This window comes from Excalfactoria chinensis, chromosome 8, assembly GCF_039878825.1.
Source record: "Excalfactoria chinensis isolate bCotChi1 chromosome 8, bCotChi1.hap2, whole genome shotgun sequence".
NCBI lineage: Eukaryota > Metazoa > Chordata > Aves > Galliformes > Phasianidae > Excalfactoria > Excalfactoria chinensis.
This window is the reverse complement of record NC_092832.1, coordinates 24,898,678-24,911,389: the sequence shown is the minus strand read 5'-3', so window position 1 is coordinate 24,911,389 and position 12,712 is coordinate 24,898,678. Positions and strand designations below refer to the sequence as shown.

Sequence of the window (12,712 nt, the reverse complement as noted above, 5' to 3'; positions counted from 1 at the left end):
CAAATCACTTAAGAAGTTAAAAGAAATAAGGATTATAAGGAAGTACTGCATCCTGCAAATGGCCACTGCTGTATTGCAGAAAAGGGAAGGAGCTGGGAGGTGCACAGAGACTTGTTTCCTTCTGAGAAGAAACTCATTTAGGGAAAAGCATATTTGTGTTCCAGCCATTATAATCAGTTGCCCAAGAAAGGGAAGTGTGAGCATCCAATTGCTTCACAAACGTGCTGACTGGGTTCAGCACGCAGCAATTGTAGGTAAATCACTCCCTGTTCCTGGAACAATAATCCCCCAAAGCAGCAACTTCCCCACTTCCAAATCCCAGTGGTGGAATGTCACAGGATTAAGGATCAAGACAGTACAGGATACGGGACAAAAAGCAACCGCCACAACCACCTACTTCACCCCTAAGGAAAAAATAGGCAATGCCAATCCATTTCCCAACCATTAATCTAGAAGTCTAACACTAATTACAGTATACGGTTACCATATGTTTCTTACTCTATACCGTTTCTCCTGGCCACAGACCTTCTCTGTACCAAATTTCCTGAGCCAACAGCAGATGGCTGGAGCAGCAGCTCTGTCTTGTTGCCCCATGGCCCCAAAACGCCCACAGCACCAGAATGCACGAGCAGGGCAGCTCTAACACTTGATGTGCACTGATGCAGTCCCAAAGCTGCAGCTTCAGCATGCAGACACAACCCTGCTCCACAGGCTCACCAGCTCCCTGAAGCATCACTCCCAGCAGCAGTACTATGAATGCTTGGCACCGGTGTGCTTTACCTGTCTGCTTGGTAGTCAGCAGTCCTGGTTAAATCCAGACTAAGATTACCAGATGTGATATTGAGGGACGTTGGTTTTGGGTGCTATTTCCAAGCTTTCCTGAAGATGCCTCGATTTTAGAGAATAGAGAACAGCAAAGCCAGGAAAACCAGATTGCTTTTAAGCATTTTGCTTTTGTCACATCCAAAAATCATTCTGAGAAATGTGACCAAAATCACTGGGAAAAATACAGTAAAAATTCCCCTTCAAACAAACGTAGTCATAAAGAAAGAGGCTATTGCTAAAAAACCTCACAGGGTGGTTGGTTGGTGGTTGGTTTTATTTTTGTATTTTTTAGTTTTACTCCTTTACTGTCAGACTGAGCAAACAAACAGTTCTGGAAAACTCAATAACTGAGTAGAAAGCACCTATCAGAGGGCAGATAATAACTTCTGTTATTCACATAAACTACAGTGACACGGAATGCTTGCAGCAGCACCTCTACGAAAGGTTTTGCTTTGCAAAGAATGCTAGAAAAATAAGAGGTTATTGAACTGCAAGGTTAGGTGCCCATTTACCCCAAAAGACGTTTGTATTCTTCATACTGTCCCTGACCTCAAGTACCTGAATTCTTTGGAAAATATTTCAACGTAATTGAAAGCATTTGCTGCACAATACAGCTGATATTGCGTTGGTGTCACCTCTTCAACAACAACCTGATGAACAGACGCTAAGCCAAATCACAGAGAGCTGCTTCTTCCCACCGCAGGTTTGGTGACTCGGATGGGGCCTCACCTGGCTCCCAGCAATCACCACCAGCAGTGGGGTGGAAAGAAACATGTCATAAACGTCCAGGGAGATGAATAACAACAGTCATTTCCAAGCTGCTTTCCCCTTTCCTGCTCCTGGGGGATCCCAAGGAAGTGCCTGGTGCTGACCTGCAACTCAGTGAAACAAAAGGCATCGCCCTGATGGCCAGAAAGAGCCTTGCAATCAGACCTGACACAAATGGAGAAATCAGATTCCTAATGCAGTGCTGAGGCACTGGAATGAAATGTGATTTGTTTCTTTTTTTCTTTATAATCTGGTATTGCTTTCTTTGATTCAAGAAAAGATGGGAAGGGACCGTATTTTTATAAAGACAGACTTACTTAGTTTAAAGAGTTTTGAGATGTTCACTGATGGCATAATGGTGCAAGAAACCAGAAATGAATACTGCTTTAAATGAAGACAGATAACAGAAAGGTAGGAATTAAACATGAGTTCCTATCACCAAAAGCTGCTACTGAAATTACGTTTATCAAAACAATCAAGATTTCCTTACAAGCAGAAATGCATATTGTGCAACCTATTTGTTCCAAGGGATTAATTTTAATGGGAGAATTCTCATGAAAGGAAGCTGTGCTTTCTGCTCGGAGAGGAAATGCCCTGTGCTGGCACAACTGGCAGCTGGGAAAACAGCTACGATTGTGTGCATACAGATGGTTCTTCAGGTTGTCACTTACATTAATGCAGTTAAATCATGCTTTGGCTGATCCACTGAACATAAAAGCACTGCTGCCACTTCTACAACCATTAAAGGATTGAAATAACACAAATAAACACAAAGTTCCACTCTCGTTATTAACTCTGAATTCACTATGAGCAAGACAAGAGGTGTAGGTGTGTTTTTTGTTCTTTTTAACTCTGTAAGTGCTAAGGTATTTTTGATGTTTAATATTCCCCAATGTGAAGTGGGACCCATAGCTGAGATGAAAGTGTGGCCCTCTTGCAGGAGCAGGGCCTTGCCAAATGCCCTCTTCTGTCTGTAAGACTACACAGCCCAACCTCACAGAGAGCAGCTTATTCTGCATGTCAGACATCAGTGAATCTTCTATACACATAAGTAACAGAGTTCAAACATGAGGGTGGAGAAAAAGAGTTGCCGGCTCTGCTAACTTTTCCACTTGAATCAAAGCCTGTGCGTAGTGCCGAACTTCCAAAGGTAAAACATAATTAAAAAAGCAATAATTAAAAATAATAAGATCAGGAGCTGCATACCTGTATAGATGCAAAATCCCCAGAAGCACAAGCTCCAAGAATAGCAGCACCCACCAGGACAGACTCCACTTCTTTGGACAGGACAACAGGTTTGCCTATACAGGAAAACATCACACATCTGTTAGGAAGAATAAAGCAGTGCAGCAGGAGCAGCTCAATGAATAATTAAAGAGAGAAAAAGAAGGAAGGAAAGAAAAAGGACTTGAAAACCTCGTTGACAACTCTGTTCATACAGTACGACCCACTGCAGATGAACGTTAATCTGTGCTGGGTGGTTCCGGGACCCAAGAAAAATGCAGAATGTAAATCAAACAATTTCAATATGAATGCAGAAAGCATCAATACGTAAGTGAAGAGCAGCGGTTATTCACCTCAAAGCACTGTAAGCTGTTACCCACACCTCCAAACCAACCTGAAAACTGAAAGTTGACCTTGAGGGGCAGCGGGAAAAACCCCTTTCTGTTTCTTTTGTAATGAACAGCAAAAACCCCAAGGGTTGTTTGTGTTCGTTTTTAAATATATGCCAACAAAGCCAGTCTGTTTTTGTTGGAAGGTAGAAAAATATAAATAGTGACCTTTCACAAGCTGTGAATGAAATAAAAGAAATCTTCCAGATTGTACAAAATAGTTGAAAAGATTAAAGCCCTAGAAAAATAAAAGAAAATACAATGAAAAGCTTTGCATGTTTTGCAGTAGAAGTAATGAAACACTTTCATCACCCATGGGTGCCATCGTACTTTTCCTCTTTTCAGAAACCTGTGCTATCAGGGGAAAAGCAGAAGGAAAAAGAGCAATGAACCACTAAAATCTGCCTGCTGTCTGAACTCTTGGAGATGCCTGAACGGTGCGAGTGTAACAACTCCTCCAGCTGCGCTTCAGATGCTCATCCCACTTAAACAAAGGATTGTACATCCCTACAGTATCTGGCACGTGTGTAAACTTCCATTACTGAGATAACCTCATTGGATGCATGATGATGCAAACATGGAGGTGGGAGGAGGACTTCCTTCTCCAAATATGATGCTCCTGTGAGCTGAAAAGGGAGGGAGATGTAAAGAGAGCTCTGAGCAACTCCTACAGAGGAGAAGCCAAATACATGCTTTTAAAATGGGAAATTAAATTCCTAATATAAGAACCAACTACCAAATCAAAGCAAGTTCACACCGCACCCCAGTCATCTGCTAACATGCTGATATTGCTCTGTTCCCTCGGTTTAAGCTGCCTACAGTCATTTTCCAGTGCCACAGCACCCTGTATGCCATTTCTGCCTATAGTTAGCACAGGCAGTGTGGTGCAGAGAGAAAATGAGCACAGCATGGGCTTGTTGTTGGACTGCTGGAATGGCTACCAGCCGTGAGCCAGTGCGACCACAGCACCTCTTGTGTTTGTCTGAATTACAATAAACACATCCACCTTAAAAGCAAGAGTGCAAAATCAGACTCCATGCTCATTCCTCCTGCTAAGGTGGACCATGGCTCGGGACTTGGGTTGGCTTGGATCAGACACAGACAGCTTAACACGAGTGCTTACAGCCACGCGGCTGCTCACCAGGCGCTGAAGCAGAAAGCAATTTTCAGCACGCTCTAAAACTTACTGCACATTTCCTGCACCATCAGAGTGAATGCAGAACTCTTACCAAGCAAACAAAAAGATGGAGACACTTTTTAAGTGGCCTGTAAAGTTATCTACTGGATGTCTGCATGGCTGAGTCATGGGCATTTGCAGCTAACAATAATATATTCAGAATTTTTTCTTGTGAAAGAATGGGGGATTGATCCTGGAATGTTAGTTATTTTATCTGATAGGCTCAAATGAGTTCAACACAACTGAGAGCATTTCACTTAGATGAACTCTGACACCTCTTGTCAGTCACAGATTTTACAAATGGGGGAGAACTCCAGACTGCAAAAGGGCCTTTTTGTGCTGAATTGTACTTGGCCGTTAGTTACAGTCCAAGAACTCCTGATTACATTTTAATCAGAATACCTTCTCACAGATTCTTTGTTTCACACGTCAGGAATCAGCATCCCAAACTCTGCGTGCTGAAATTCACCTAAAGCATTTGAGTAATATATGGGGAGATACGCACCCCTCGACATTCTTCACACACAGAAAGTGTCACCTTGACCACAACAACATCCATTAATTGGAAGGTCAACAGGCATTATCAGTTTGCTTCTCCATTTCTGTTCTCAACCCAGATAAATACATAGAAGAATATTTTCATCTTCCCGTCTGCATCATGGTTATGAAGTGTGGTTTGATGTTAGTGATATATCCCAAATCTGAGCATTACTGCGCCCATGTCAGCTCAGACGGGTCTTCCTTTGACATACACCCTAAACTTACATTACTCAAAGTTTTCCTGAAGTCTTTTGAACTTCTAAACATTTCTGTCTTATCCAAATGCCTTTAAATTTCAGGAAATCCACTCTTGCAGGAAGTTACATTTCATTCCAATATTTTTGTCCAACCAACAGAATTCATTTCTACATAAAGGAAGTCTTTATTTTTCCAAAGATGGGGCACTCGGCCACCTACAATAATAAAGCAGCTGACGCTCCTTTACCCAAACTTCCTCTAACTTACCAGTAATGTCAGCGTGCATCTGCACAAAGAGAGGGTTCTTGCTCAGCCCACCACACAGGAACAGGGTGTTGATGCGATGGCCTGCAGCCTCCATAGCTTCCAAAATATGCCTTGTTCCTAACTTCAAAAAGGGAAAAAGAAAAGTAAAAAGAAAAGCACAACAGATGAGCACAAGAGGGCAGCCACAGGAACAGAAGAACAATGTGCTACAAAGTGTGACAGAAATGTGCAGACACTACCTGCCCCCAGCAGTAACCCGAGGGCTGGGTATGGGACTTAGCTCAGCTTTAAAGAGTAAATGGTATTGTGATTAAGGATAAGAAAAATCAAGCAGATTGCACAAAGAATTGGGAAGTACAGAGGCATGGGATATTGCAGGGAGCATCCCTGGGCTGGCTGAAAAAAGGAAGAGGTAATTTCCACTCTGCACTTTTGGGAAAAAAAGGCTTGCATGGAAGTACCTGCAAGGATGGATACTGCGATGACTAGAAGACAGAAATGGGTACCAGCTAAATGATGGCAGGGATAAGCAGCTGTTTGTGACCATGAGCAGCATGGTAGAGAAAAGATTTCCAGGCCCAGAACTAACCCTTACTATGGCAAAGACGTTCCCACCAAAACCTTCTGTTTTCTTTGCAAAAAAGCATCTGAATATCACCCTCAGTACTGAGATTTCTGAAGCTAAATGGCAAAACAGAACAAAACAGAACAAAACAAAAGAGCAAATGATAAACCTGCATTTTCTGCCTTTTCAGCAAAGAAAAAGCGGAGGAATTTTCTACTGGCTTAACTATTTCTCTTGGCCTTTGCCCTGCACAAAATAAAATGTTCCGTTTCACGCCTGGATTAATTTGAACCACATCTAAAATGTAGGTATATTTTTAAACTTCTCACTTCCAATCCTTCATTCTCAGTAGCCTTAGAACAGGTCAGCGCTCCATCCTGCAAATGATGAATGCAAAGAGGCTGCCAATTAAAGAAATCCTCCCTCTCTGTGCTACCCTTGCTTGCCATTGAAGCCAGCCCTCTCTGTTCTCTCCTACCAGAGCACTCCCAGTCCCTCTGACCGTCTGTCCCCCTCAATTCCCAGCTCATTGTAATACCTCGGAAGTAAGTTTTGAATTAGAAACTTGACAAAATGCCAAATCCAAGTCAAAACTTCCACCCAAGCTGACCATTTGTAGGCAATGCCCCCCCCCCCCCCCACCAAAACCAGCCTGGCCCAGTTCTGACAAACCATTATTTATGTTTTCCTTATGCTGTGCTGTGGGTTCATGACGAGGTTTGCTGCCTGCAATGAAGCCCTCCGCAAATAAACTCCGCTAAAACTCAAACTAGCTGCATTTCTGCAGACTGAGCCACGTGCTGTGATTGGCACAACCCCGGACAGGTCTTCAAATGTATTTCTGAGTATTAAGGCAAGTGGTTACGAGGAACTTCAGCAGCCGCAACACAGCTGACTAAATCCATCGCTTCCCTGTTGACACACAGAGCTCACTTCCAAATCACACAGCCACCATTTCATTGTGGAAACGAAAAAGAACTACTCGAGAAAGTCTGTCTCCTCTGAAGGGGGTTTGACGGCCATGATGGGGCCTCTGTTCTCACCGAGAGCCAACTGGTGTGCCACGTTTGGCACTGAATGGGGAGGAGGAGGATGTTCTCTTTCACTACTTCTGGAATTCAAACCTACGAACGACTTCTCTCACAGCAAACACATCCCAAAGAGCCTCAGAAAGGACACGCTGTGAAAATCAGTTTGTGTTTACCTGCCTGGAAAATTGTATTCACGGAGCAATTGAAATTACAGCCAGACTTATTTCACTGTGGGTGGGTGGGGGGAACTAATTTAATCCTGGATTGGAGAAAATGCAAATGGAGGGGCTTGAAATGCAAATTTTATATGAAAAGAAAAAAAGCGTCTCCAGCTGAAAAGAAAACCAGAGATTAACATTCTGAGGGCAGGCCTACACTTTGTACAGGACTTTTACTCAGCTTCAGAGCTGCCTTGCTTCAGTGGTTAACGGTATGGGACTGGGGCTGTGCTTCTGCATAGCAGAGCTAAGATGGGAGTGGCGGAGCATGGGAGGAAAACTAAGATGTCCGGGTACAGCATCAGCAGTTGGTAAATGCATCACACCAAACCTGAGGCCGCTTCTGTCTGCTTTCTAACTACTATTCAAACACTGTTTACCAGAAGATTAATTTCTGTTAACTTACAATGAAAAGTATGGTATGACCTTTTAATATTAAATCCCACGATTGGGGCAATTAACTGCCACAACGATCCACAAATGCTGAATTTAGAGCTGAACACAGTATGCGTGTTTTACAATAAAACACGAGTTGCATTGTACTGTGAGATAATAGGTGACTTTCCCAGGATTTCCAGCTGAGAAGGTTTCCACCTCATTAGCACTGCACAATATCTGAGCACCTGTTCGATACTGGGAAGTTTTCAGTCTCTTTCAGGGTAGTATCAGTAGCTGGCATTGATTAAACTCTCCTACACATTCTCATTTAAATTGTGGGATTAGACTGAAGCATCAGGTAGACATCAGCGACATTCATCTTAAAAAAGATCAAAACCGACAACCATCCATTCCAGATCCCAGCTACTCCCTGAAGATGGAGGGTTAACACATGAGATGTACAGCTCACAGGGAATTTACAGCAGCCGCCCACCCTCCATCCCAGATGGCTGACCCAGCCTAGCAAAGCTGCTGTTTAACCAGTAGAGGAGTTTGGAAGTTTTCCAGCCAAATAGAGGTTTGTCAGGAAAACTCCCCAATCCATCAAACTGTTCATGTTTTGCAAGTTCAACAAGTTTTGTTGTGTTGTTTTTTTTTAATTACAAAGAGGATGTCAAAGGAATGTCAGCTGCAGTCACCGAATGCCTGGGGATCGCACAACCCACTGCTGAGACCCTGCGCCAGTGTTTCAAAACAGCTCCTTTGACCGAGGTTCTTGTGTCAAAATAGAACCATAGAACTTCTTGTGAACTGGGGATCCTGGGTTCTGGAAGGTCTCTCATCTGAGAAAATGAGGGCAGAAACAGAAGTGTTCCTATCAATATCCCATCCATGCACGTCTGCAAACTGCTGTGACATTGTCATCAAGGTGATCTCTCCTCTTTTACAGAAACACAGCCTCAGGTTGGAATTGACGCGTATAAGACAATTGGTTGCCTTGCAATGGGGGAACTGTGGGAGGAATGAGCTCTGGTTCATTCAGTGTGTAGAGTTACAGACCCGCTCAGACTTCAGCACTGCGGTTCTGACTCTCCCATCAGGCAATGAGGGGAAACCTGAGCATTTAGGAACGGTCTGAGGCTGAGGCAAATTTGGGGACAACAAGTTCCTTCCTAAAAGGAATTCTGTGCTTTTTTTCCCTCCACTATCTCAGCCCATGATGCCAACGCTGCCCCTCGTAGCATCAGCCTCTTTCTCAACATACGTACCAGAGGCAAAGGCTCTGAATGGTCATAAGGGGAAAACTTTCTAGGGAACATATTCTTCACACCATCTCCTACAGCTGGGAGTAGTCAGCAACATGGGTAAATATCTTGCTCCTGTAAGAAGTCCAGTAAGTGAATTCATCTACTACTAGCAATCTGTTTAGCGGAGGGGAATGATCCGTCTGCCACAGCACACAGGACAATTCATTTGTTCTTTTATGCACTTAAAATGGCTTACAGCAATTGCCTGAATCGTGGCCAAGTAGATAAGGGCAAGTTCATCCAGACCCCGAGACAGTGTCAGTCCGACAACCTGCGCAAAGATCAAAGAGAAAACGTACAAATCCAGCCAAAGTAAAACTCCACAGTTTCTTGTTGTAACAAGCTTAAGTGATAATTCTGAGCCTTATTGTTGTGAGCTATACACATAGCGTTATGTCAAACATGTCATTCTTGATCTAGGGAAGAACCACATAAATTGTTGTCGTCCTTGCAAAGAAATAAAGAACAAACAGCATCTAACGTAGGATTAGAGACAGATTAACTCTGACAGTTTTATGTTGTGACTCAGACATCGCTTGTGAATGTATTTAATGCAATAATATGAAAATGCTATTACATAAAAGCAAGTTTTAAAAAGCACTTCTCACTTCCAAGCACCGTGACACTGAAAGACAATTAATTATTAAAGACCATCCCTTCATCTTCTTTACTCTGAAATAAATAAATATTGTGCCGTAGTTACTCTGGGTTAATATCAACATAGGCCAGATGTGAGCACCAGCAGAGGAAACGCTTTGCTATTAGCACTGTTTGCACACAGCTCTCATCCCGAGGGAAATTCTGAGCCTGCTGCAGTGTATAATTCTTTCATAAGATCATATCGGTGTCAGTGGAACTCCACAAATATGTCACCTATTTTTTGATGCTTCCTCTGTTTGTGGTTTGAAACGTGTGGTGGTGCTTATTACAGCTCCCTTTCCTACCTCAGCCTCGCACACTGCAGGTTTTGGTGCTGGTGAGAAGCTTGAGATATTCCTTACACAAACACGATGCCGCTCTGAAGTGCATTTTCACCTTACTTGTCAGGTGTTTTGATATCAAATGATTCCTTTCTGAGAGCTCTCCAGCCCCGCACAATTACATCTGGCCTGTTAGCTATCCAGTCTACAGGCAGAAAGTTCAACAAAGAGAAATAGTCCATATCTTTAAAGATGGGCTGAAAAAGGTCCCCAGCAGAGCATCTCTGGTGAGCTTCCAAAAGCTGCTTCCTGGTTGCACGCTGCAATGCTCTGCACATTTCCTTGTGCAAAACACAGCACTTCAAGCCCTGTCAGTTCCAAAAGCAGCATTTTTAAAACCTGAAGCCAGCATCAGACTTTGAACAAAGACCTATGAAGCACCATGACTGCATGTTTCCACGCATGAGAGCATCTCTGGCCATTTTTAGCAATGAGCAGAGGAGCCTTTTGCCTCTGTTGAGATTTAACACCCAACAATTCTTATCTGCTGAAATGAAACAATCTTTTGTTTCATTCCTTTCCCAGGTAGAGATGCTCTAATTTGTGCTGGGATGCAATATTAGGCAGTCAGGTGAGTTAATGACAACTGTGGGCACTGCTAACAGAGTCCTCAGAAGGTTAGTGGGAGATGCACGCTCTCCTTATATTTAGGAAATAGATGTGGCTGTACCGACCTCTGAACTATAATGATCTCTGCTTTTCTACTGAAACTTTAGCACACTTCAAAATGCAGCAAGAAACCCAAATCCTATGGGACAGTTTAAATAGCTGAGGAGGAGTATGTTCAAAATTAAAGCTCCTTCCAAGATTTTTTTTTACCCCGTATTGACCTTTTTGCAAAGACAGGCTGTTTCTTACCATGCCCTTCAGTGTCAGATCTGTTAAGGGAGATCTGTTTCCATGGAAATCTGGCCAAACATGTAAATCAACAGTGAGGAAACCCACAGGCAAGGATTTCTTAATCAGATCCAGGTGACTGTTCAAGTATGTATATATACTTTGAGCACTAGAAGAAAAACAAGTTGGAAAAAGAGTGGGGGAGGTTATTCATCAAACATAAAACATTTGCACTACTATCAAAAGCAGAAAACCCAACAAAGAATCCCAAATCCCAGAAGTAAAACAAAGGAGGTGAAACAGTGCAGCGTGCAGGCGGTGGGGAGCCCATCTGCATGCCTCAGTTCTGTGGGACGAGAGGTGGAATGGAAGTTTGTGATCCCAAATCTGCACACTGCTTCCTATGGTCCCTAACTGAGCCAGAGCTGTTGGGTACTTTGGGGTTTGATGATGTTTGTCTCTAACAGGACGGTGCTGACAATGTGAAAGGGAGAGCAGGAGGAAAGAAAGCCGAGAGTGAAGAACAAGGAGGATTCCAGAGAGAAATGAAAATTCCTTTACAACAGTTAAGCAATTCCTCTGATTAACCAATAGCACTTTCAGCTTTCCTTTTTTAAACCATAATTATTTCAGTATGCGTTACCATTAAAACGCAGCACTAAGGGTGGAGGAGAGAAAGCAAGTGGCTGCTATTTCAGGGAGGAGCCAAACAAGGGCCTAAACACGCTTGCATCTAAGTTCAGATACACCCAGCTCCACAGTGTCCAACAGACACTTTCTTGGACCAACAGCGATCCTTGGTCTAACAGTGAATTCTTCAGTGCTTTGGCTTCCAATAGCTCCAGTGACATTCCATCTAAAAAATGTGGCAATTATGCTCAGAATACTTTTTCAAACACTCATAATATCATAAACAGATTCATATACATTTTTCAACCCCTTGGAAATCTCCAAGTGGGGCATTTAATTCTAGACATGTGGGTCAATAATAGCATGTAACCCTAATTACAATTGATTAGTCATTGTCTCATCCACTACAGACCCAAACAGAGATATTCACTTAGCCTCTACATGTATATTCAATCACACACTAATGAGATCCCTGAGGGAATTTGGCATATGCTTTACTAGTTTGACTTCTGACCTGCTAGCAGCTGTATATTTATACTTTGCATTCAACCATTCAGCTGCATGTTTTTTCAATTATACCTTACCATGTGTATGCTATCCGAGGATATCATTCAAAATGAAGTACACTTGGAAGACATTAAAATAACTAATTCACATCATTATTCACATACTTTTAAACGTGCTTTATGTGTCTTCCTGGACCTGAGTTATGACAATTTTGAGGTCACCGTTTTTCCCCCCCTTGCAGAGGTGGCCCTGTATTCTACATCACTACAACTTACTTATAGGTAAGCAGCGCATGCTAAAGACAAAGTCATTGTATTTCCAGGCTAAATCACGGTTTGACCATTGGGAAGAAAGAGAAAAGAAAGCTTCACTCATCCAGAAATCTACCAGACAGACATCGCAGCTTCCATCTGATCTCTGTGCTGCTTCACCACGCTTGCAGGGATCAGCTGCTTGCGCCACCCTGACAGAGGACTGCACAAAAGAAGCTGGAGCTCAGTCGGACACGTTTACACCCAGACCACCTTGGCATTTTCCTTTCTTCATGGCTTTTCCTCTTTTTGCCTGTACAAGATGTGAGTGATTGGCAAAATCCTTTGAACTTCTGCCAGTTCCAGTTTGTACCAAAGCCTGTGCTGGACGCAGTGTTACGGCTGAGCTCTCTGGAGCTTTTTCTACCCAATTCCACACGAAGCTATCAGTAGCAGCTGGATCTGGTTTGCAGAGCTAAGCACAAGCTAATAAAAATGAACAATGCTGAAAGCAGGGGATAAGAATTGAACACAAGTTTGCTCTGGATTATGCTCTTATTAAGGACAGAATTTCAGAAAGCAACAAGAGTTTGGGACTTAACCTGTTTAGGAATCCAGAG

General features: G+C 43.0%; 1 protein-coding gene across 16 annotated transcripts in view; it reads right to left on the bottom strand.

Annotated features, from left to right (window-relative positions):
- The window catches only part of FGGY (FGGY carbohydrate kinase domain containing), a 273,209-nt gene that overhangs the window by 26,239 nt on the left and 234,258 nt on the right, over nt 1-12,712 (bottom strand). For all 16 annotated transcript variants that reach the window (XM_072343867.1, XM_072343865.1, XM_072343863.1 and 13 more), the window contains 4 exons: nt 10,726-10,873; nt 9,084-9,158; nt 5,389-5,509; nt 2,800-2,894 (listed from right to left, as the gene is read on the bottom strand). In XM_072343867.1, the coding sequence (XP_072199968.1) occupies nt 2,800-2,894; nt 5,389-5,509; nt 9,084-9,158; nt 10,726-10,873 (439 nt within the window). The remainder of the gene's footprint in view (nt 1-2,799; nt 2,895-5,388; nt 5,510-9,083; nt 9,159-10,725; nt 10,874-12,712) is intronic.